Genomic DNA, 26,637 nt, shown 5'->3' on the forward strand with positions numbered 1-26,637 from the left:
CCGACTTCAGTCGAATAAGCCCACTCCCATATCGCTGTGAATAGCTTGCAATTATCTGAGTAGTTCCTTAATAAACGTAGCTTTTTGCTGATAAGACACTTATTCAGCAGGAACTCAGCCAAACAGTGTGTAGTCGGGTTAAAGTCGAATAAGTCCACTCCCATATCGCTATGAATAGCTTGCAAGTATCTGTGTAGTTCCTAATAAAACTTACCTTTTTGCTAATAAGACACTTATTCAGCAAGAACTAAGCCAAACAGTGTGTAGCCCAACTACAGTCGAATAAGTCCACTCCCATATCGCTGTCTATGGCTTGCAAGTATCTGTGTAGTTCCTTAAAAAACGTACCTTTTTGCTGATAAGACACTTATTCAGCAGGAACTCAGCCAAACAGTGCGTAGTCGGGTTAAAGTCGAATAAGTCCACTCCCATGTCGCTGTCTATGGCTTGCAAGTATCTGTGTAGTTCGTCGTAGTTTCTTATACGGCGGCCGCACGGAGCTCGGTACATGACCGCTTTGGTCGCCGGTATGCGGTATCTCACTGTTTGCCTGTAAATAAAAAAAATATATGAAAGGTTATAATCTGAAATAAATGTCATGTACTAAGAAAAAGTGACCAAGGCCCCCAGTGCCCCAGGCTGGAATCGAACCAGCGTCCTCTGCTATCGCGGCAGGTGCCCGAGCTATTCGGCCACCAGGGTCACAGCGCCATTCCAAGTACATATATGCATTCCTTACTGAAGGCTTACGGCGCCCCCTGACCTTCTAACTTTTTATACTCCTAATTCTAATACGTCTACTACAACTGTTTCTACGTCTTTTTTTTTCTAATACTACTAGCTAGTGGCGTGTCATTGTGAACCTTGTGGGAATGCACTAAGGTTGATATTGGGCTGTAGCGGCGCACGTCAGTTGACGTCTTTGGCGGTCAAAAGGTCAAAATGGGGTGGAATACTAAATTCTATAAATGTGATTATATTACCTCTCCCAACCGCTGAGTAATGGTTTAGTAAGTGGGTTGTATGTCCTCAAATCTTTCAGGGCCAGCACGTCGGTCCGCCTGCATCTCGGCCCGCAAGTGTGTGGCACCATCTTGTGAGGCTTAATTGCGTTCTTGGGAGTGTAGAACTGAAAAATAGACATCAATAAGTTTATGGCAAAAAAATCATTTGCGGTACAGGCTTTTATCGCTGACTGTACTTTTCTTTCTACAGGCAACTAATACTCATCGAGACAATTCTAAAAACCCCTAACACAATTAGGTTGTGTTGTTTCATCACAGAGTTCCTATGGCCACCTCCTGTCTCCGTCATCAGATCAGCTCGATGGTACCATAATATTGCATTGTCACCCGACCTACACATGTGTGCAAATTTTCATTTTCATCGAAAATCGGGAAGTGGGTCAAATTTAACTTGCAAAATTTAACCCACTTCGCCACTTCTTCAGTTTTTTTCTTGAATTTTTAAAGCAAAATGTGAGACGCAAATACACTTTGGACAAAGATCTTCGACAAGGTTTTCCTCTAAATCCCTAGAATTGTGTCAAATTCTTGTTTATTTTGGAATTTTACGGTCTTTAAGTCAAATCTCATAAAATGATGGCATTAGAATGATAATTTTTGACAAAGGATTTTTGTATGTTCTGAGAAGGGATCAAATTCCATTAGAACCATAGTAATGCATGTATGAACGACGCGGGACACCATTCAGAGCATTTGTATATTTTAATTTTGAACCTTAAATACAGCTAGGTAAGTTTGAAATTAGTATACTCACGACGACGCGGCTGGTGACGTTGTCTCTGGCGGCGGGGGTGGGGGGTGCGGGCGCGGCCGGGGCGGGGGGGAGGGCGGTGGACTTCTTAGCTACGGCGCGTTGACGACGAATTTCTTGCTGCAAGTACATAATTATATGATGAAATTGATGAAGTAGATAGGGGGCGTGCATGAACATGATGTATTAAGGTTCCGATGTAGCCCACAAGATGGCAGACCCTCCGACGCTCACGGTCCCTATAGACCATGGATAAACGAATTATCGGTTTTTGACCGCTGGAACTAAAGGCAATTTTTACTTTGTCAAAGGCCGGTCGACATCTCGGTATCGTCTTGGGTCGTCCCATTCGTTATTCACAAGTTCTGAAATTAGTTATATTCTGCTTTCGTCACCCATTCTACATTCGTCACAATTGTCGGTGGCTCTCAATGTAGAATGCGTGACGAAAGCAGAATAGGACTAATTTAAGAACTTGACGAAAAACGAATGGGACGACCCAAGACGATACCGACATTTTTTTATTTATTATGAATGACATTTCGCTGGCTCAATATTACAGGGTTCTATGTTTCACTTTTATCGAACTGAAATTTGAACATTGTCACAGTGACATTGAGTCGAATTTCGACTATCTTGAAAATGTAACATAGAACCCTGTAATATTGGGCCAGCGACTTGCTTTGGCAATGTACATGTGCACATATGTTTCCGATTCAGGCCACAAGATGGCAGACCCTCCAACGCGCACGGTCCCTATAGACCAGCGGTCGGTAACCTGCGGCCCGCGGGCCGCATGCGGCTCGTGAACCTGACACTTGCGGCCCGAGAGCCGCCTTGGCTATTTTGTATGTAATAGTGACAAACGACAATGTCTCATAAAGTCATAAATATTAACAAAGTACGGCCCGCGTCACCTCCGTTAACTACTATGTGGCCCTTGGCTGCTAAAAGGTTGCCAACCGCTGCTATAGACCATGGAAAAAAAAACGAATCACCATCGGTTTTTGACCGCTGGAACTAATAGTTATTTACGATACAAGTTCGCAAAAGAGGAAATTCAAAACTCGTGCGAATTACCTATTCGCACGAGCATCGTACAACGTTTTACAGTACATATAGCCCTTTAAACTTTTGACATCGCACGAAAAGTGCTGTTTTACGAACTAGTGCGGGAAAATAGGGCCATATGTACCGTAAAAGCAACTTTTACTTTGGCCGGTCGATATCTGATGCTACAGCATGTCTTGCGAGTCCAAGGGTCTACATTAGGCCCTTTTCTATTTACATATATTAATGACTTACCATATGTGCTCGAAGGTTTAACGGATAGTTATTTTCGCTGATAACACGTCTCTCTTGTCTAAAGTGCCCAGAAACAGTGATACACCTTAGACTATCATAAACCCGGTCTTGCAGATGACATTGACTTTGCTTTTGCACAAACTACTTGCTTGTGAACCCGAAAAAGACTAAGGGCCAGTTGCACCATCCCACTCACCCGGGGTTAACCGTTTATGCCCGGAGTTACCATGGTTACCAGTATTTGACACTGGGTTAACGGTTTAACCGGTTAACCCCGGGTTAGTGGGATGGTGCATGTGGCCCTAGCCCCCTTATTCATAAACGCACTACAAACTTCAATTAGCTAATAATCGTTTGTCCTTATCTGCCATTTTGACTTATGTATTTGTAAGAAAGGGATAAAACATAATTTAACAAAATCAGGCCCCGTAACATTTGCCTGAGACATGCATATCTGCCTGTCGTCCCACGTATAAAGAATAAGACGGGAGATCTGTCTGACAGAAGCAACTACAGACCTATATCGTTAGCCACCATTGTTGATGCCAAAGTACTGGACGGCTTGCTTGATGGTTTTTAGGGTTCCGTACCCAAAGGGTAAAACGGGACCCTATTACTAAGACTTCGCTGTCCGTCCGTCCGTCCGTCCGTCTGTCTGTCACCAGGCTGTATCTCACGAACCGTGATAGCTAGACAGTTGAAATTTTCACAGATGATGTATTTCTGTTGCCGCTATAACAACAAATACTAAAAACAGAATAAAATAAAGATTTAAGTGGGGCTCCCATACAGCAAACGTGATTTTTGACCAAAGTTAAGCAACGTCGGGCGTGGTCAGTACTTGGATGGGTGACCGTTTTCTTTTTGCACTTTTTCCGTTTTTTTTTTGCTTTATGGTACGGAACCCTTCGTGCGCGAGTCCGACTCGCACTTGCCCGGTTTTTTTAACTAAGCACCTGAAGCTCCACGATGCTCAGTTCGGCTTCAAACCTGGGCTATCGACGGAAACCGCGGTGTTGTGCCTCAAGCGCGTCGTTCGGTACTATATACACGGATAGAAAAACGCCGGTCTATGCGTGTTTCTTAGATTTAACGAAGGCTTTCGATATGGTCTCGTATGACGGGTTGTGGAACAAGTTGTGTTGTGAGACAGATCTGCCGTCCGAAATAATACATAAGTATTGGTATGCCAACCAAACAAACTATGTTAGGTGGGCAAGCAAGTTCTCTGACGCATATAGGTTGAATTGCGGTGTTCGACAGAGGCATGGACATGGAAAGGAAGAGACGCTCCATGGCTGTGCGTTGTAATATGCTTGCCCGCAGGTTTGCACGGTGTACAAAAGAAGTCAAAATAACATTGTTTAAGGCTTACTGCCAGAGCTTCTACACGTGCAGCCTGTGGGTAAGATACACGCAGAGTACTCTCAATACCTTGAGAGTAAAGTATAATAATGCTTTTCGGATACTGTTGGGTCTGCAGCGCTTCTGCAGTGCATCAGGTATGTTCGCGGAGGCTCGAACCGATGGCTTTCACGCCATAATGCGGAAGCGTACTGCCTCACTGACGCGGCGGTTGCGCGGTATGTAGCTCCAACAGTTTGCTACGTGTGCTGGCCGAGAGGCTAGACTGCCCGTTCCGACACCACTGGACGCTGATGCACGTACAGCGGTAGTGTTTGGAAGTGGTTTGGAATGTGGCAGTCTTTGCTTTATTAAATAAGATATTTTAGTATTATTATTTCTACTTTAATATATTCTATTTTAATTTTGTACTTACTAACATTAGCATATTAAGATTAATTTATATTGTATTACTAACAAATTATATTGGCTTTTATACTTGAAATAAATGATTGATTGATTGATTGTAAAGTTTTATGAATAAGGGGGTAAAACCACGCACGACGATGAGAGATCTTTTTCTACTCGTCGACTGTAGGTAATTCTTGAATTAAGATTTCGTATACCAAACTGCAATTGGGTACTTTTAATGTATGGGCTCCTGACTCAACTATAATATTCATATCGATACAGTTTAGTCAACTATAATGAAATTGACCAATCACCGCTCGCCGCGATCAAGAGGACGAAACAAAACCATACCTCTAATTATTTATTTTAAATTTTATAGTAGAAACAATTTCTTCATAAGTTAAAAACGCGCATGTGACACCCTTAATATAGCAACATTCATAGACTACGAAAACCGCTTAGCGTTGCTTGTTAGCCTCCATAGGCTACGGTGGCCAAAATCGAGGAAAAAACTGTCTAAAAATTGAATTTAGCGCGGAGCAAGTACCAGGGCCTCATGAGTTACGAGAAGGTGTCGTTGACCGACCCGCCGGATTCTACTAGTTTAAAGTATTTTTTTCTTGACTCGTAGAAAAAGTATTGTATACAATAGTGATATAATCAAGCTTTTCAATCTCGTACGAAAAACTTTCTATTATATCACGATTGTATAAAATACTACTTTAGAAACGTAAACATTCCAGGAAACATTATGAGAATCTTCCAGAAATTGAGTGACATACAGTCAGCAGCAGAAGTTGCTAAGCGGGTCAGGTGTTCAAAATGATCTAGACGCGACTTTATTGTTAAGAGAATAAGCGTGTCAAGGTAATTTTGAACACCTCACCCGCTTAGCAACTTCTGCTGCTGACTGTACATAACTATAATACGAGAAATAAAGGAAAACTTGCGGAAAAGTTAGAAAGTCATTTGTAGGACAATCGATCCGTTTCTACAACAAAATACCTAGTCACGTGATAGGTTATTCAGTGCGTGGGGTACAGTCGCCATCAGATATATCGGAGCGGCCAAGGTGTTCACAATATCTGAATGCGCACTCTAACGCCTTGACAATAGAGGCGTGCTCAGATATTTGTGAACACCTTGGCCGCTCCGATATATCTGATGGCGACTGTACTTAACCTCTAGCCGCCCAGAGACCTATAAAAAGGTCTCCTGTTCCATTCTAATTTGAACTTTGTGTTGACAAAATAAAATTTCATTTTGCTTGGCAAGGTTTGACGTATGGGCGGCTAGGGGTTATGGGGAACAACATTTTTTTTAATTTTTTCCCTTGGACGCACGGGTTAGGAGATACAGCCCTATAAATATATATTTTTTCTTTTTTGTTTTTTTTTTAAAATATTAATTAGGGGTTTCTTATAGGGGAACGAAAATTTTATTATTTTTGTTTTTGCGCTACAACGCACGGTTTAGGAGTGTACCTAGGCAGTATTTGCTTTATGGTTTGTTTTTTTTTTCATCTTTATAGGGCTGTATCTCCTATAGTTCGTTTTTTTTAGCATTAGAAAGAACTTGCAGGAAGGTAAGCGATCTTGACATGTCTTTTAATTGAAAAACGCTTTTTAAAAATCAAAAACTATTACTTATGAAAGCAGAAGAATATAAATGATCGTATTAGATTCATAATTGTTACATATTTGCCGTAATTTATTTTTAAAATGTGTTTTTCAATTAAAAGACACATCAAGATTGTTTACCTTATTTCTAATGCTAAAAAAACGAACTATATAGTCCGCCTGTTGTACTTTTTGTATGTGCAATAAAGTTTAAAATAAATAATAAATAAATAAACTATAGAATTAAGCCACGAAAAGTCTGCAGCGATTTTGATAGCCCTCGCAGTGCCAGTGTTATTTATACGTCATAATTTCATAAAAGTTTGACGTTAAAAATAATACTTGCGCCGCGTGGGCTATCAAATCCGCTGCAGGCTTTTCTTGGTCTGACTCTAAACTGTGCGTTGTAGCGCAAAAACAAAAATAATAAAATTTTCGTTCCCCTTTAACAAACCCGCAAGTAATATTTAAAAATCCCAAAACTAAAGTACGTACAATCTTTATGGGGCAGTATCTCCTAAACTGTGGGTCGTAGTGCAAAAATAAAATAAAAATTGTTTTCCTCAAAACCCTACGCACTGAATAACCTAAGATCACATTAGGACATGAAACAATCATCATCATATTTTTATTATTATTTCGTTTCAAGTTTGAGAAAAGCACTATACAAATCACGGCGTGAAAAGGCGTTGTCGGCCTCATAACTATCCGGTCTATTCTATTCGGCCAGCAACCCCTTACTTCCCGGCCTATTGTGTTTCATGTATTCGCCGCGGTTATGTCCTTGTCCGAACGTGTATACTACCCGCACGGCACGTAGTACGGCCACACGTCTCTTTCACACTAGTACCTTCATAGCGAGAGAGAAAGAGCAAGCATGTTGTTACCTCCATCTGCGCCTGTATCTGTGCGGGTGTCTGTTGCGGGGTGGCGATCTTGTCAGCGTGTATACTACCCTTACAGCATGTTGTACGGCCGTCTCTTTCACACTAGAACCTTCATAGCGAGAGAGAAAGAGACAGTAGTACGTTATTACCTCCATCTGTGCCTGTATCTGCGCCGGTGTCTGTTGCGGGGTGGTGGTCGGTGTGGCCGCGGTCTTGTCTTCGTCCGATCGTGTATACTCCACGTATGGCATGTTGTACTGGGGACAAATGGGGAAATGTTACAATTGTAGAATAAATCTAATTATTTAATATATTGTATGTAATATATGTTTAGTATTTATGTATGTAGCATGTAAGTAAGTAAGTAAGTAAATACCCTTTATTGCACCACAAAGAAAAATACAATAACAGATTTACAGTGTAAATAATGCAACATGCATGCATGTATTTTATTTTATAATATTATTTATGTATTTTATTTACTTTTGGACATTTAGTTACTTTTAAAATGTTACTGTGCATTCCGTACAATGGTGCTAGGCGAGTGGAGCCGCGGTATATCCACTCTGTCTTGTTGTCTGAAGTATTAGGAGCAGGGAACTATGACTCACCCTTCTAGCAGCCTGTGCTCTTGGTAAAGGTCGAGCCCTCGTCCTCTCAGCCGCTTGTAACTCCAGATACAATGGTGCTAGACGAATGGAGCCGCGGTATATCCACTCTGTCTTGTTGTCTTTGAAGTATTAGGAGCAGGGAACTATGACTCACCCTTCTAGCAGCCTGTGCTCTTGGTAAAGGTCGAGCTCTCGTCCTCTCAGCCGCTTGTAACTCCAGATACAATGGTGCTAGACGAATGGAGCCGCGGTATATCCACTCTGTCTTGTTGTCTTTGAAGTATTAGGAGCAGGGAACTATGACTCACCCTTCTAGCAGCCTGTGCTCTTGGTAAAGGTCGAGCTCTCGTCCTCTCAGCCGCTTGCAACTCCACGTACAATGGTGCTAGACGAATGGAGCCGCGGTATATCCACTCTGTCTTGTTGTCTTCGAAGTATTAGGAGCAGGGAACTATGACTCACCCTTCTAGCAGCCTGTGCTCTTGGTAAAGGCCGAGCCCTCGTCCTCTCAGCCGCTTGTAACTCCAGATACAATGGTGCTAGACGAATGGAGCCGCGGTATATCCACTCTGTCTTGTTGTCTTTGAAGTATTAGGAGCAGGGAACAATGACTCACCCTTCTAGCAGCCTGTGCTCTTGGTAAAGGTCGAGCTCTCGTCCTCTCAGCCGCTTGTAACTCCAGATACAATGGTGCTAGACGAATGGAGCCGCGGTATATCCACTCTGTCTTGTTGTCTTTGAAGTATTAGGAGCAGGGAACTATGACTCACCCTTCTAGCAGCCTGTGCTCTTGGTAAAGGCCGAGCCCTCGTCCTCTCAGCCGCTTGTAACTCCAGGTACAATGGTGCTAGGCGAGTGGAGCCGCGGTATATCCACTCCGTCTCTTGCCTTCGAAGTATTAGGAGCAGGGAACTATGACTCACCCTTCTAGCAGCCTGTGCTCTTGGTAAAGGCCGAGCCCTCGTCCTCTCAGCCGCTTGTAACTCCAGGTACAATGGTGCTAGACGAGTGGAGCCGCGGTATATCCACTCTGTCTTGTTGTCTTCGAAGTATTAGGAGCAGGGAAGTATGACTCACCCTTCTAGCAGCCTGTGCGCTTGGTAAAGGCCGAGCCCTCGTCCTCTCAGCCGCTTGTAACTCCAGGTACAATGGTGCTAGGCGAGTGGAGCCGCGGTATATCCACTCCGTCTTGTTGTCTGAAGTATTAGGAGCAGGGAACTATGACTCACCCTTCTAGCAGCCTGTGCTCTTGGTAAAGGCCGAGCCCTCGTCCTCTCAGCCGCTTGTAACTCCAGGTACAATGGTGCTAGGCGAGTGGAGCCGCGGTATATCCACTCCGTCTTGTTGTCTGAAGTATTAGGAGCAGGGAACTATGACTCACCCTTCTAGCAGCCTGTGCTCTTGGTAAAGGCCGAGCCCTCGTCCTCTCAGCCGCTTGTAACTCCAGGTACAATGGGGCTAGACGAGTGGAGCCGCGGTATATCCACTCTGTCTTTTTGTCTGAAGTATTAGGAGCAGGGAACTATGACTCACCCTTCTAGCAGCCTGTGCTCTTGGTAAAGGCCGAGCCCTCGTCCTCTCAGCCGCTTGTAACTCCAGGTACAATGGTGCTAGACGAGTGGAGCCGCGGTATATCCACTCTGTCTTGTTGTCCTTCTTGCCCTCGAAGTACACTAGGACGAGCGAAGCGTCCACTTGCAGGACTTTCGAGACCCACCATTTGCCTGAGAAACAGAAAGTCGGTTGATTTTATTGTATAATATTGGAGATCTGAATCTCCGATTGAATTAATTAATGTCCAAAGTTCTTATGCCCATAAGGCCAAGCAAGAATTAGTGATTGAAAATTTAAATTTAAAACATATATTTTTTTTATCAAATGATACACCTCGTCCCATACGCTGCTAGAATGAGAGATACACTCACCGTCCCACTCGGTCTTGATGCTCTGCCCGGCGTGTAGCCGCACCATGGGTCGCTCCGGGTACGCCCGCAGGTAGTCCCGGACGAAGTTTCGGCTGAAGGGGTGAACTTCGTCACACACGGTGCTAGAGTGAGAGATACACTCACCGTCCCACTCGGTTTTGATGCTCTGCCCGGCGTGTAGCCGCACCATGGGCCGCTCCGGGTACGCCCGCAGGTAGTCCCGGACGAAGTTTCGGCTGAAGGGGTGAACTTCGTCACACACGGTGCTAGAGTGAGAGATACACTCACCGTCCCACTCGGTCTTGATGCTCTGCCCGGCGTGTAGCCGCACCATGGGCCGCTCCGGGTACGCCCGCAGGTAGTCCCGGACGAAGTTTCGGCTGAAGGGGTGAACTTCGTCACACACGGTGCTAGAGTGAGAGATACACTCACCGTCCCACTCGGTCTTGATGCTCTGCCCGGCGTGTAGCCGCACCATGGGCCGCTCCGGGTACGCCCGCAGGTAGTCCCGGACGAAGTTTCGGCTGAAGGGGTGAACTTCGTCACACACGGTGCTAGAGTGAGAGATACACTCACCGTCCCACTCGGTCTTGATGCTCTGCCCGGCGTGTAGCCGCACCATGGGCCGCTCCGGGTACGCCCGCAGGTAGTCCCGGACGAAGTTTCGGCTGAAGGGGTGAACTTCGTCACACACGGTGCTAGAGTGAGAGATACACTCACCGTCCCACTCGGTCTTGATGCTCTGCCCGGCATGTAGCCGCACCATGGGCCGCTCCGGGTACGCCCGCAGGTAGTCCCGGACGAAGTTTCGGCTGAAGGGGTGAACTTCGTCACACACGGTGCTAGAGTGAGAGATACACTCACCGTCCCACTCGGTCTTGATGCTCTGCCCGGCATGTAGCCGCACCACGGGCCGCTCCGGGTACGCCCGCAGGTAGTCCCGGACGAAGTTTCGGCTGAAGGGGTGAACTTCGTCACACACGGTGCTAGAGTGAGAGATACACTCACCGTCCCACTCGGTCTTGATGCTCTGCCCGGCATGTAGCCGCACCACGGGCCGCTCCGGGTACGCCCGCAGGTAGTCCCGGACGAAGTTTCGGCTGAAGGGGTGAACTTCGTCACACACGGTGCTAGAGTGAGAGATACACTCACCGTCCCACTCGGTCTTGATGCTCTGCCCGGCATGTAACCGCACCATGGGTCGCTCCGGGTACGCCCGCAGATAGTCCCGGACGAAGTTTCGGCTGAAGGGGTGAACTTCGTCCCACACGGTGCTAGAGTGAGAGATACACTCACCGTCCCACTCGGTCTTGATGCTCTGCCCGGCATGTAACCGCACCATGGGCCGCTCCGGGTACGCCCGCAGGTAGTCCCGGACGAAGTTTCGGCTGAAGGGGTGAACTTCGTCCCACACGCGCGGGGCGCACTCGCATACGAGGCGCGTGTTGGCGTGCTGTACGTATTGCGCGTAGCCGTCGTCGAAGAATATCAGGTATCTGTAGGGATCGAGTAATCGCTAACTTATCACCAGTGATCGGACAAATCATCGCAAAACAACAGAATAATTAATAGTACTACCGTACAGAAAGGAAACTTCCTACAAAAACGAAGTTTGACAGCGGTTCAGGGTCGACTTATGCTGTCCCTTTCTAATATATGGCACTATCCCTTCCGGCTATTTAGGGTTGTCAAAAACCAAGTGATTATCTTATCTGTGGTCGTGCACGCAAAAGGAAGTTATATGGTGCCAACCCTAATAATTGCTCGGAGCAATGCTGAGGCGAGCGGAGCCGAGTTAGACCGAAGTCAGGAGTTTCGCACGCCTGGCAAAACCATCAAAAATCATTTATATCTCAAAATAGGACCAGATTTATTAAACTCATATTATGTACATTGTACACAGTATCTGTATAAAATTTCCAGATTATACCCATAAACTGCAGTTCAAAAATGTTAAAAAAAATTGTATCATGTTCCATACAATATTTATTTTCGCGATGAATTGTCTAATCACTGCTTATGGCGGCGCGTCCATAAAAGCCGATTCCCACCGGCTTGCCTGTTTTTGGACGTTTGAGCAGAGATGTAAAGGAAATATGTAAGTCAAATTAGCCCCGGCTTGTCTATGGATATGTTTGACGCGCCGCCACTGCTGCTTATCACAGGCGTAGTATTTTTGTCACTTTTTACACGACTGCCCAAACAAAAAGAGTGTATTGTGTTCAGCGTTCATGTTTGTATGTATGTGAGTTTCTTTATTCCACCATAACTTCTGAATGCCTTAACCGATTCAGATGTATGATATGTCATTAGAATCCTTACGTCATCCCGGGTGACATAGGCTATATGACGTCATTATAAAAACAATATGGCGGACGTAATACACAATATTGCGTGACGTTTAGAAAAAAAAATCTTGCAAACCTATCGAGTGGGGTCTCAAAATGAAGAGCTTTGAAAGGCGATTTAAAATATATATGCAACATACGCGCTTAAATCTTATTTTGGTTAAATAAGGATTTACAAAATGTGCTAAGAAAAATAAATTCTTCTATCTTATTTAGTGAGCTATCAAATAAAAGGGTATTTACCGCTGATCATAAAAATATATACAAATCATCCATATGACTTGTATAGGTATATTTTTATAAAGTAATTTTAGGAACTAAATCGCCCTATTGAAATCTAAACGTGTGAACTTCGATTTAAGCGATAGGGTTTGAATAATACTAAATAAGTCGGGCATAGCACGACATACGTGGCGCGCTGCACGTGGTCCAAAACAAGGCGCCTTCTCATACTAAAAGAGTCGGGCGTAGCCCGACGTTGTGACACGTTTTACGCTTACCAAAGCCGGGCGCCTTCGGCGCCCTCATACTCAAAGCGTCGGGTGTAGCCCGACGTACGTGGCGCGCTGTACGCTTACCAAACCCGGGCGCCGTCGGCGTCCTCATACTTAAAGCAGCCCGACGTACGTGGCGCGCTGTATGCGTTCCAAAACCGGGCGCCTTTGGCTCCCTCATACTGAAAGAGTCGGGCGTAGCCTGACGTACGTCACACGCTGTAGGTACTCAAAGCGTCGGGCTTAACCCGACGTATATGGCGCGCTGTACGCGTTCCAAAGTCGTGGCGCCCTCATACTAAGAGAGTTGGGCGTAGCCCGACGTACGTGACATGCTGTACGCTTACCATATCCGGGCGCCTTTGGCGCCCTCATACTTAAAGCGTGGGGCTTAGCCCGACGTATGTGGCGCGATGCACGCGTTCCAAAGTCGGGCGCCTTCGGCGCCCTCGTACAAAAAGAGTCGGGCATAGCCAGTGTTTAAATGCGAAGCCCGTAGATCGAACTCCGCGTAAAGCCGAAGGCCCGGAGCGTCCGACAGGTACGCGCTTTCTACAATTTCTCCTAGTATCATAATTGAGAAGTCGCAATTCCACGCAAGGCTGAAGACCGAGCTGCGGGAGGTTAGTACTCGCGGAACTTGGTCAGATATTTGAAGAAATTGCAGGAATATAAAAAGTCAGGAGGTCGGTCTTCAGCTTATGTATTTTAACACATGTACCTACAGTGGTTTTGTGTTTCACCGCTAACGTCCCGCAGCTTAGCCTTCAGCCTCGCGTAGAAACTCGCTTCTCTTGGACGCTTTGGGTGTTTGGCCCTACGCAGAGCTCGGCATTCAGCCATCTAGTCTGTCAGGGCTACCTACTTTTATTTGGAAGTTCATCATTTGAATATAGGTAGGTACCAGTGGCGGCGCGTCCATAAAAGCCGATTCCCACCAGCTTGCCTGTTTTTGGACGTTTGAGCAGAGTTGTAAAGGAAATATGTAAGCCTAATTAGCCCCGGCTTGTCTATGGATATGTTTGACGCGCCGCCACTGGTAGGTACTAACACTTAAAGATATTAGCGTCGAATAGGCCCTTTTACATACAGTCTGTCATTATTGATCTTTGAATTGGTGCTATTTTGCCAAAGGCCATGTGTGCGTCGTCGTGCTGAAGTTGCGACGAAGATAATTGGATCAAACACTTTTTTAGTGACAGTTAAAATTATGAGTCTTTATTGTGGACCTTCAAACCCTCATGGCCATTATAATTCAAAATTCCACTTCTTTTTAAGAAGTTAAGAAGCTATATTTAATATCAAATGTCCCAAATTGTGAACACATTCACATATTATCCACAGAAAAGACGCCCGTAATAAGTATGTCTCTGCCTTTAGAAGGTCCCAGTCCTAGGAGCTAATACCTATCCACATAAAAAGAACTTTGTTGACAAACTAAATGGCCGGGGGAAATCCTTATAAATGGTAGTTTTACTTAGTTTTTTCACTAAAATGTTTAAAATAAAATAAATAAATTAAAAAATTAAAAACACGACTGCTGCATTTTAAATCGAACTGAAAAGCTAGAAATAATGTTAATATGTTAGTCACATAATTTTATGAATCTAAATTGGAATGTAAATATACACTCACGGTCATTCACAGTAAGTACAAAGGGCTATGTACATTAATGACCGTGACTGTAGGTATACGTGTACATTTAATTTCAATTGCAGTCGGGGGACCTTTTGATTGAGATGCACTTTTAGGTACATCAAGGTCCCCCGACTGTAATTGAAATTAAATGTACACGTATACATACAGTCACGGACATAAATGTGCATAGCTCTTTGTATTTACTGTGAATGACCGTGAGTGTATATTTACATTCCAATTTAGATTCATAAAATTATGTGACTAACATATTAACATTATTTTTAGCTTTTCAGTTCGATTTAAAATGCAGCAGTCGTGTATTTAATTTTTTAATTTATTGAACTTTTATAATTCTCGCTCGCTCAAGTCTTAAGTATATATTTTTTACTTTACATTTTATTTAAATTTATGCAGGGATTCAAGTTTAAATAGTCCAATCAAGTTCTATACCTGAAATTGTTGACCGGGTTGGGTATCTCGGCCACGATGCCAGAGTAGTACGCTTCCTTCTTTTCTCCTTCTTCTTTCTTCTCGACGCTGACGCGATGGTCTTTGAACAGCGCGACTACTCGGGTACCTGCAAAAAGAGGGAATTATTTTTTCGGGTCTGTATTGTTCCCCAAATACTTTTAAGTCATAATGTATTGTTTGTCCGAATTTTCGTTAGTCATAATTGGTTTTTCTCAGAAACGCGTAACTTTTCAGGATTGCCATAAAACAAACCTAACCTAACCTATCTATAGAATAACCTTACGAAAATCCTGAAAAGTTAACGGTTTCAGTTTTATGACTAACGATAATATGACAAACAATACATTATGACTTAAAACTTTATGGGAAACAAAGGGACCCCTATTTTTTCACCACACCAGCTCGGAAAGGCTTACTTTGCACTTCAAAAACTGATAGCAAAGTTGCATTTTATTCACATGTGAGGTAAAGTAATCAAATGTAAAATTTTGAGTTGTTTTCTTACGTTTGCTGAGCGGTTAAACAACAACCTTGTATAACAAATAACTATTATTGCAGTACCATCATCGCCTACACTTTTAACTGTCCATAAGTGGACCTTATGCCTTTTGTTATAAGGTCCACCGATAGACAGTTAAATTGTTTATACATAAATAGTACACATCTAATACAATCGATGAAATTTTTAGCTAAAAAGAGATTCTCACCAATAGTGAGCCGTACTTCCGGTGGTTGCTCGTAGGCGAGGCAACGTGCCGGGAGTAACTTCGTCATTGTCTTTGGTTGCTCGAATCTCACGCGGCACATGGTGAATTGACCGGGCTGTGGAATAAGAGGTAAATTTTTAGTTTTATAAACATTAGTTACTTAAAGTTTTTATATTGTAGGGGCTAAACTAGTGCCTACATTAAGGGTACTCAGCGTTTCGGGTTGGACCTCCTGTATGCGGACCTTGTGCCAGGCTCCGAAGGTGTTCCTCATGGCGTACACTAGCATCCCGGGCCGCAGCCCCGCCGAGTGTGTACAGCCGGCATTAGGCTACCTCCCTACCTATTACGAAGTTCTCTTTGATATAGGGTACTTTTCGACCCCATCGTCGAAAAGTGCTCGAGTGGAGACTACGGACTAGCAAGCGCAGCGTAGGACGTCCACCTCGGAAGACGCTGGATGCGGGTCGCTTCCAACCGGCACGTATGGAGGTCCAAGGGGGAGACCTATGTTCAGCAGTGGACGTCTTATGGCTGAGATGATAGGGTACTTAGATCCAAGACCCTAGATCACGCGGCCGCGGTAGGCCTAAGAAGCGCTGGCTGGACGTCGTGACAGCGGACATGGAAGAGAACAATCTCACTCCCGAGGATGCCGAAGACCGGGCAAAGTGGAGAAGATTGAGCAGGAAAGCGGACCCTGGCCAGGGGTGCGAAACTCCTGACTTCGGTCAAACTCGGCTCCGCTCGGCTCAGCATTGCTCCGAGCAATTATTAGGGTTGGCACCACTTGACTTCCTTTTGCGTGCACGACCACAGATAAGATAATCACTTGATTTCTGACAACCCTAAATAGCCGAAAGGGATAGTGCCATATATTAGAAAGAGACAGCATGATTCGACCCTGAACCGCTGTCAAACTTCGTTTTTGTAGGAAGTTTCCTTTCTGTACAATAGTACTGTTAATTATTCTGTGCCCAGGCGCTAGGCCGGGAAAACGCTAGGTTGAAGAAGATAGGGTACTTACCGTTTTGGGTTGGACCTCCTGTATGCGGACCTTGTGCCAGGCGCCGAAGGAGTTCCTCATGGCGTACACCGGCATGCCGGGCCGCAGCGCCGCGCGCGCCGCCACGCCGGGCGGCGGCAGCCCGGCCGGCGCCGCCTCCACGGACAGCTTCACTACCGATATGTCCGCGTTCTGTACAAAAAGAACCAGGTATCTTCTGAAACTAGGTAAGAGCAGTCCGAGACTTCTGACAGGTATTATCACAGGTCGTAACACCCTCAAGAGACACCTTAAGATAATGGAGATTAGCAGAGACGCCTCCTGTCCACACTGTGGTAAGGAGGAGACTAGCTTACACCTACCAGCGGAATGCATTATGTATGCGGCACCGCGATATAATACATTCGGTAAAGATACACTAAAAGAGAACGAACTAAAGGACGTCGAACTCAAAGATGTCCTTCTGTTCTGCAGGAAAACAAGAAGATTTGAGGAGAATGGTGAGGGAATGCCGCCGGGACGGTAACCTGCAGCTCCGACTCCAGGGAATCGGGCTGAATGAACGCGACACGCGATCGACAGCCCGCCTGCTTCCGGCCCTGCGTCCCTACACTACATCTACATCTGTAGAAAAAGGTTACACATCTCTACTTGCCACAATTACGTTACCCTGGAAAACCTTAAGGGGCTACCCGATATTTTCATTGATTTTTGACAAGTTTTGAATCGTATCTCCTTTTTTTGCACTACAGATAGAATTATAAGACAAACGGTTATCGGTTCTTCAATCTTTTATCTCCGGTTTTGTCCACCGGATTTCGAAAAAAAAATATACTTATTTTTTTATGAATTTTTTAAACATTGTCTAAAAAACACTTTTTTCGTATCTAGTTTGCAGTGAAGGATCTTACGTGTACGAAATCGTCACGTCGTACGGTTCGTCTTTGAAGTCTCGAAAATCGTGTCCAAGGTTTTAATTTTAAACTAATTAACACAAAAGTTATGGCCAGAAAACCAGTTTTTTAGCCTAAAATTGTTCAACTTTGATGCCAAATATCTCGAAAACAATGAACTTTAAAGTAAATATATTACTACTGCTTATACTATATTGCTTAAAGCCATTGCTGTTAATATGATAAGCTACAAAAAACATTAGAAAACTAAGGGATTCAGATCGAAGGTCATTGGCGCGGTGAACGCATATATTTAGTATGGAAACCGCCTTTAGGAACATTACCGTTCAAATTCTCGGGCCAAATTAGCACACATACAAAATTACGCCTACATTTAAATAAGACGACGCGTTTACAGAGCCTGTAATCAAAGCTGGTAAACAAAATAATAGTCATCTTTTTTACACTAATGGTACATAGCTAAGTGTAGATGAAATGCATATAATGTCAATAACTACCAATCAGCGACATTAATCCGCTAATAACCTTCTTGCTGTACGTACTGGCCGCTGAGAGTTTGCGGTTCATATTTGATTAGAATATGACTTGGACAGGGATAGGTTTATGCCATACATTGAAGAACCAGTCAAATAATACACGTATAATAATTTAATGCAGATTAAAAGATAACTAGTTAAAATGTTGTTGTGAAATGACAGACTAACTCAACATAAGTAAATATATCATTGTTGTATAAATGTATTCCGCTATAATAAGTATTTTGTATATTTTATTATCAATTTGTATGGCAGTGCGAAGTCACATTCAGGTGTAGTCTGTCCGTTTTTCTAAGATCAAGTACGCCATTGTAAAGGTATGGTAAACTTGATCTTAGGATTCGGACTGGCTATACAGCCTGCAAAATTTACATGGGTACACGAATCGGGTCAAAAATATTTGAATAGGCGGAGTCACAATAAATCCCCACTTACAGTTCCAATGGAAATATTTTATATGTATATAGTCCGTCAAGCAAGTTTGTCAGTAGAAAAAGGTGCAAAATGAAAATTTTGTATGGGACCTCACCCGTTCGCGCGCTTACATTTTCTAAATTTGCCGCTCTTTTCTACTGACGGAAATGGCTTGAGAGAGAACCTACATATATGTGACGGTAGAGGGTGGATTCGAATGATCAACATTTTCAGATAATGTGTGTATTTGTTAAATTAATTCAGTGGAAGTGTATCTACATATAGGAGACCGGGTATGATTGTCTCACGAGTTATATCTCATGAATAGAACATATAATTCTAGATATCTTCCCAGGCATCCACTTAATTTCATGTCTCTCTAATTGGACAGCTTTTTTCCATAGTTCTCTGCGAATAGCATCTTGTGGGAATCTGATTGGAGAGTAATGTAAAATGATAATATCAAATTTGATTATTAATTTGAAATAATTAGGTAGGTTTTTACAGCTCTTTTTCATGAACTAAAAAAAGAAAATACAAATCTGTAAGAAAGAATTCATTACTACATTAATACCTAATACCTAAACCAAGCACAAGTTAATAAAATAGTCTACTTCATTTGGCATAAAACCATCCCTATTGTCCTCGCAATTTAAAAAGTCGTATGTTGTTATGAAAGTCGTATGCAGTTATTACGTTTTAGCTTAGCACGGTAGTATTGAAAACAAATCGTCATGTTTATTCCAAATTTTACTGAAGTTATCTGTTTACTACAAGTGAAAAGTGATTCCACTATCCTTGGTATGAACTAAAATAACTTCTGCACCACTTCACGACACATGAAGACATTTTTAATTACAAAAAAACGTTGTTTTTATAAATCAATTTAGCCATCCGTCACTGACTGTCATCTCGGACGAACTGAAGTTGCGAATCGAATAGTTTGTAAGCACCGCCTACAATCGAATAGTTTACGTTGGGTCATAACTGAGCGGACAGAATACTTCCATGTATATCAGTTCGCTGCATTGGCGTGGGGGAGCCCCTTAAGGGTTTTCATATACGTTACATTATCAACTACAGATGTAGTGCATAATTGTTTACCATCGTACTTTCTCGAAAACGTTCGTATTTGTCATGCATGCTACTTAAATAGCATGAAATAACAAGACACGTTCGTACGTTTCCGTGAAAATACGATGGAAAATAATTATGCACTACATCTGTACTAAGGTAAAATGCACTCAAAAATTGCATGCAATTTTTTGCCTCACTTTAAAACCTGTAAAACCCTTAAAGAAGTTCCCGTTATTCAGTTAACATTTTAAGCACCACTTGCACCATCCCACTAACCCGGAGTTAACCGGTTAATCCTGGGGATCAAACATCAAACATCAACATTTATTCAGCAAATAGGCCACAAGGACACTTTTACACGTCAACATTGAATTTACACAAAGCAAAAATAATAACATCAACAATTTTATAAAATAAAACTAACAATTCAATCTAACGTATTACAATTACTAAGAGATGTATATGGTCTCTTAATGTCGAATTACATACAAAATACAGATAAAAAAACACACAAAAAAAAATCTATAATATTTAGAGGTGTAAACGTCTCTAGGTGTCAGAACTATAAGATTATATAGTTTATCAAGTTATCCTTAGAGATGTATAGGGTCTCCAAGAGTCAATATCCTGTATAATTAATACATTCATTAAGATAAAAGAAACATACGAGAACAGAATGAGGCGTCTCACTGTAATTAGTTAATAAAAATTAAGTTACTAAGTATAATAGCTCGTGTTAGATTAACAGACCAGTCTCCACAAACAGCACCCGTTCACGAGTATGACGCGTATCTCAGCCATCGCCTCCCTCAACCTTCATTCGGGAAAGTGGCGACCCGATCAACGACGCCACCGTAAGCAAAGACTTTTAAGCGAGCATGACATGTTCAAGCTACCGGCCTACCATGGATACCATGGTTACCAGTACAATTAGACCTTGGGTTAACAGGTTAACCTCAGGTTACTGGGATGATGCAAGTGTCGCTAAGACGCTTAATTTACAATAGGCCTATTTAAAGATAGGATAAAGGGGATATTTAACCCTCTATAAGGCATAAGGGTGACAGAAATTATGCAAAATTGAACCTCATCACTTTGAAATAAAGTTCAAACTTAGATAGGAAATACATTGTATATATAGTATGTGCCTTATAAAGGCTAACCCCCTTAGGCCCACTTGCACCATTCTACTAACTCGAGGTTAACCGGTTAAACCTGGAGTTACCATGGTTACCAGTACAATTTGACACTAGGTTAACGGTTTAACCGCTTAACCCCGGGTTAGTGAGATGGTGCAAGTGGGCCTTATTCATAAACGTTTACTAAAGTTAACAAGCCGATAATAATCGTTTGTCCCTTTCCGACGTATTGGTATGATGGAAAGGGACAAACGATTATTATCGGTTTGTCAACTTTAGCAAACGTTTATGAATAAGGGGGTAAGTGATTAACTTACGTCATCATCATTTTGCGCTGTCAAATCTGCTGACGGAGTCGGTTTTGCTTCCTGCAAAAATATAATTATTGACAGTAACAAATTGTGATTTAGTTTTTGGGGTTCCGTACCGAAAGGGTAAAACGGGACCCTATTACTAAGACTTCGCTGTCCGTCCGTCCGTCCGTCCGTCTGTCACCAAGCTGTATCTCACGAACCGTGATAGCTAGACAGTTGAAATTTTCACAGATGATGTATTTCGTAGTATTTCGTTTAGTAGGTAAAACGGGACCCTATTACTAAGACTTCGCTGTCCGTCCGTCCGTCTGTCACCAAACTGTATCTCACGAACCGTGATAGCTAGACAGTTGAAATTTTCACAGATGATGTATTTCTGTTGCCGCTATAACAACAAATACTAAAAACAGAATAAAATAAAGATTTAAATGGGGCTCCCATACAACAAACGTGATTTTTGACCAAAGTTAAGCAACGTCGGGAGTGGTCAGTACTTGGATGGGTGACCGTTTTTTTTTTGCTTTTTTTTTGTTTCTTTTTTTGCATTATGGTACGGAACCCTTCGTGCGCGAGTCCAACTCGCACTTGCCCGGTTTTTTATATAGCTAGCGTATTTCTTGTTTTATATGGGGCATTATCTATGAAAAGGGACCTTATTGTCGATGGCGCTTACGCCGCACAGCGTCGCGCGGCATTGTATTTATATCGGAGCATCGTTAATAATGGCGTAAGCGCCAACGACAATAAAATCCCTTTTCATAGATAACGTCACATATGTACCTACGAAAGCAGCAGGATATTATTTTCTTGATTTTATGCGCATACCCGACATTTTATTCTTGCTGGTAAGCGGCTCACTGTTAGTTGGCATGAAGTTGCTTAAAAATCTACGCATATAAGCTGGCAAGCTTCAATTTTTTACTTACTTACTTACTTAATGGCTCAACGACCCAAAATGAGTCTTGGCCTGCGACTCCGACTACGCCAGTTGTCTCGATCCTGCGCCATCTCCCGCCAGTTACCAGCCGCCAGTCCAATTTTTTACGCATAAAAAATTCCATTTGTTCAAACCCCAATTGAAACTGCATGGAGTTAGACCAAGAGAAGTCTACAACGATTTTGATAGTATAAGCAGTGCATGTTGTCAGTATATGTGGGTAGATTGAAATGTAGGGTAGGTTGATCGGCATGCAAGAAAAAGAATAAATCAGTCTATAATCAGCTGAGGTGGTTTCATTGTACGTTTCCCAATACTTTACACATGTGTTATTTATAGGTCATAATTTCATAGAGGTTTGACGTTTAAAATAACATTTGTGTGCTAAAATCGTTGCAGACTTGTCTTGATCTGTCTCTATAGTTCGTTTTTTTTAGCATTAGAAAGAACTTGCAAGAAGGTAAGCGATCTTGACATGTCTTTTAATTTAAAAACGCTTTTTAAAAATCAAAAACTATTACCTATGAAAGCAGAAGAATATAAATGATCGTATTAGATTCATAATTGTTACATATTTGCCGTAACTTGATTTTAAAAGGTGTTTTTCAATTAAAATACTCATCAAGATTGTTTACCTTATTTCGAATGCTAAAAAAACGAACTATAATATATTAATTTTACCACAGGTTTGCTGGTGCTAGCGCCATCTAGCGGCGCGTAGCCGAGCGGGATGGCAGCGCGCTTCGCTGGCGGCTCGGCCGCCGCCGCCGAACGTCGTTTCGGTCTCTGTACGTGAAAAATACAAAAACATGTGAATCGGTCTAGAAAACACGAATAAGTAGAAGGTATTATATCAAATGAACTTTTCACCACACCAGCTCGGAAAGGCTTACTTTGCACTTTAAAAACTGATAGCAAAGTTGCATTTTATTCACATGCGAGGCAAGAGATAAGAAGAAGAAGAAGATCGATTTATCGCCCCCGAAAACCCCCATATAGCAAATTTCATCGAAATCGCTAGAGCCGTATCCGAGATCTCCGAAATATTATACATATATATAGATATATACAAGAATTGCTCGTTTAAAGTAATAAGATGTATGAGGAACAGAGACGATTGATGGCAGAAATTACCGAAAATTTTAACATATTGAAATTTTTGTTACCTCTCTAGTTTCTGGAACTGGCGGTGGAGATGTAATGCCATCTTCTAGGCCGGACCACTGAAAAAGAAAATCAGCCTTAAGACGCTATTTACACGGTCAAATATCGTATCTAGTACGACATTTTTCAATGAACCTTAAGTGATGATGATGATGATCCTTCCGGCCGATTTCGGCCATGGCGACCACTTCGACTCGATTAGTTAGCTCGGCGCTCGTGCGCCCGAATATTTTCAATTTCAATTTCTTATTTCATGAACAATACAGTACTGTGTTTAAGATGAAACAGGAGGTGAGTTATAAATATTTTAGGTAAATATATCCGTCTCGCTAACGGAAGCGGCTCCTAAAACTAGTGCGATAAGAACAAGGCGAAAAATCCCGCGTAAAAATCTCATAAATCGAGGTTTCGTAATCGACTGTTTCCTCCTCCAAAACTTAACCAATCCTAACCAAACTTGGAAATCTAAATGACTATGGAATTATCTGTGTCGGACCGGTTTGTTTTTTTGGCTAATTGATATCAGTTTTGAATACTACGCCTCTCATTGCGGCATAGTCAATTAGGCCATTTATGCCATTTTTGAAGGGCTCCAGCGCCTTAAAAAACAAAAATAATAAAAAAGCAAAACGGTCCGACACAGATATTGGCAAAATTAATCTGTGTTGAAAAAATCATTGCTCTAGCATCAAAACCCACGGAGAAAACAGTAAGTACGTTTGTATGGAGAAATGACCACTCCTGTTGGCTCTTAAATATTTTTTTACATGCTGCAATATGACTGACGTAGCCAATCTTTGAGGTGAACCACATAGTGGTAGCGAATGTAAGCAGGCTGGCGTGCTTTCAAACCGTAGCTATTGTATACATAATAAGGTGGTAGTACTAGTGCTCGACATGCTAATGCCCAATAGATGACACCCTGCTGTCACCTCTATTGACAATGACTTAAGTTTCATGACTCTCGGATCAGAGTTGTAGGGTTAGAGCCGGCATAGATTTATCGCGTATCTTCATCTTTACTTGAAAATAGTTGTAATGTAGAACTAGCCTTATGAACCAATTTTGCATTGCATTGCATGCATTGCATTGCATAACTGGCCTTAAAATGTATATACTGTATGCATTATTATTTGCGTTATTTGACACATTGTGACTGACGTATACAATAGAGAAGATGTAACTAACCCAAATCGATTGTCACAGCAAGCGATTACGATTGGATGGCACGTAGACTGAGGTATCGAATTATGACGTATAATGAATTTTTATTTGAGATTTAAATAAAGCTAGAATTATATGGTTTTCCCGCAAGGTAAATGCATTTAATACACCGACCGAGTAGGTCGCACCCATCGTCAAAATCTAAACTAACTGGGGATCTATTTTAAAGTTTATTTATGTTATTTCTGTGTCAAATTTGTTGTCTGTTAGGTGACGATAAATATATCCATATTTACAGTTAATTATCCACCTTTTCCTTACTTTTATTAAAAGAAAAATGAAAAATTCATATCGATTTACTTAGACAACTACCGATTCATAACGGTGGTGTCCGGCCAACCCTAAAATTAAAAAAAAAAAGACGTAGAACGTAAACGTTCGCAGTGCAATTGTTTTCCTTTGTGATTTCGATGTGCAAGACATTTTACGTTGTATTGCTGTTCTGAGTGACAGATGTCAAATAACGCAAATAATAATGCATACAGTATAGTTTATGATGGTTCATATTGTAAGTTGTAAGGTAGTTTTTGCACAGTGTAGTTTTTCCTCAGTCACCCGTTGACCACGAACGCTGTAAAGGGTTCGAATCGTCGGGATGTAGTATGAATTCAATATACGCGATATAATCCGTTTCAATAGTTTTATTTAATGAGTAACTATCGCAGTAACCGAAGACAATATTAGTTACTCATTATTGTGCTAAAATGCACACCAATGTATCGATCCTTTCACAGCTTCGTGTCCGAACTCGCCTATCCACAGTCTGCCAGCAGCGCATACTGTCCTACTTCGGACACATAATGAGGGGAGATGAAAGCCTTGAAAAGCTGATCATTGTTGGAAACACGGAGGGCAAACGAAGCCGAGGACGATCTCCAACAAGATGGAGCGATCAATTAAAAGGGGCCCCATCCTCAACCAACTTTTGCTCGGTTGTCAGAGACGCGATGAACAGGCACCGTTGGAGGCAGATCATAAGGACCAGGTGTGGAGCATCCACATCCACCGATGACCACGATCCTCAGTCATGAGGGAGCGACCAGAGAGAGAGATTGTGGTAAAAAACTCACCTGATTAGTTGGAGTATCAATGATCGCAATAGGCGGCAATTCTGTACGATCGTCGGCGAACTTGGCGTACAAGTCGTTTCTTAGCTTGTCAGTCTCCCGTTGGCACTCGTTTAGCATGGCGTCTATCTCCTTGCATTCCTCTGAAAATAAATACAATTTTAATTCGGGATTGGCCGAAAGGCAGTGGTGGCAGAGTGGATATGACGTCTAACTTTCAATCCGGAGGTCGCGGGTTCAAATCCTGACTCGTACCAATGAGTTTTTCGGAACTTATGTACGAAATATCATTTGATATTTAACACTAGTGTTAAAGCTAAAAAGCTAAAGCTAGCTTGTCGGTGAAGAAAAACATCGTGAGGAAACCTGCATACATCCAGGTGAAGGTGAAGTCTCCAATCCGTATTGGGCAAGCGTGGGGACTATAGCCCAAGCCCTCTCGCGCGTGACAGGAGGCCTGTCACTTACTTACTCTGTACTTTTGTCAAAATTGTACGTTTAATAATTAAATTAGGGGTCATCCCTTAATTAAGTACATCACACAGTAAGGGGGGGGGGTCAAGAAACTGTGACATGCTGTAACAAGGGGGAGGGGGGAGTCACAAACTTTGTGACGTCAAATTAACTTCAGCAGTCATTTTAACTAAACTAGTCCTTATTGGTATTATTAGTCCGATTTCCTCACGTTTTCCTTCTCCGAAAAGCGACTGGTAAATATCAAATGATATTTCGTACATAAGTTCCGAAAAACTCATTGGTACGAGCCGGGGTTTGAACACGCGACCTCCAGATTGCAAGTCGCACGCTCTTACCGAAGAGCGTGAGACTTGCAATCGACAGTGACAGTTGCGTTTCGATCGCTACGGAGCGTAAACGATTGGCATCTTGGGGGCTGTCCATAAATTACGACATCGATTTTTGACCCCCCCCCCCTAAAATCATTCTTCGAATGACCTCGTTTCCTCCTACGTTATGCTACCATCATCCGATGTCTAGACCCCCCTAATTTGAAATGACGTAATTTATGAATAGCCCCTTGGCTAGGCCACTAGCGCCTTTTGCACCTAGCTTTCCAGCACTCTTTAGAAGAAGAAGAAAGAAGGTTCTAGAACTAACCTTCCAATTGGCTAACTTCAATGTTGATCTCGGTCTGTGCGCTCAACAAACGCTCCTCCATGTTGAATTTCTTCCAAGTTTCGTTGAACATGTCCGCCAATTGTTCTTCTAAAAACCTGCAATAATATTTATTATTAACTGATCTCCTAACGGCGCTGAACTTGCAAGGCATAGGCTACGGTAACCGCGTACC

General features: G+C 42.7%; 1 protein-coding gene across 1 annotated transcript in view; it reads right to left on the reverse strand.

Moving 5' to 3' along the window:
- LOC134677802 (uncharacterized) overlaps window positions 1-26,637 on the reverse strand; it is a 66,171-nt gene that overhangs the window by 20,262 nt on the left and 19,272 nt on the right. The window contains exons 12-27 of the mRNA XM_063536230.1: window positions 26,445-26,560; window positions 25,332-25,471; window positions 23,040-23,096; window positions 22,555-22,659; window positions 20,940-20,990; window positions 16,564-16,734; window positions 15,537-15,651; window positions 14,809-14,935; window positions 11,175-11,374; window positions 9,487-9,677; window positions 8,724-8,987; window positions 8,416-8,526; window positions 7,492-7,599; window positions 1,780-1,896; window positions 984-1,129; window positions 349-550 (exon numbers count right to left, since the gene is read on the reverse strand). Coding sequence (XP_063392300.1) covers window positions 349-550; window positions 984-1,129; window positions 1,780-1,896; window positions 7,492-7,599; window positions 8,416-8,526; window positions 8,724-8,987; window positions 9,487-9,677; window positions 11,175-11,374; window positions 14,809-14,935; window positions 15,537-15,651; window positions 16,564-16,734; window positions 20,940-20,990; window positions 22,555-22,659; window positions 23,040-23,096; window positions 25,332-25,471; window positions 26,445-26,560 — 2,221 coding nt within the window. The remainder of the gene's footprint in view (window positions 1-348; window positions 551-983; window positions 1,130-1,779; window positions 1,897-7,491; window positions 7,600-8,415; window positions 8,527-8,723; window positions 8,988-9,486; window positions 9,678-11,174; window positions 11,375-14,808; window positions 14,936-15,536; window positions 15,652-16,563; window positions 16,735-20,939; window positions 20,991-22,554; window positions 22,660-23,039; window positions 23,097-25,331; window positions 25,472-26,444; window positions 26,561-26,637) is intronic.

Source organism: Cydia fagiglandana, chromosome 27, assembly GCF_963556715.1.
Source record: "Cydia fagiglandana chromosome 27, ilCydFagi1.1, whole genome shotgun sequence".
Taxonomy (NCBI): domain Eukaryota; kingdom Metazoa; phylum Arthropoda; class Insecta; order Lepidoptera; family Tortricidae; genus Cydia; species Cydia fagiglandana.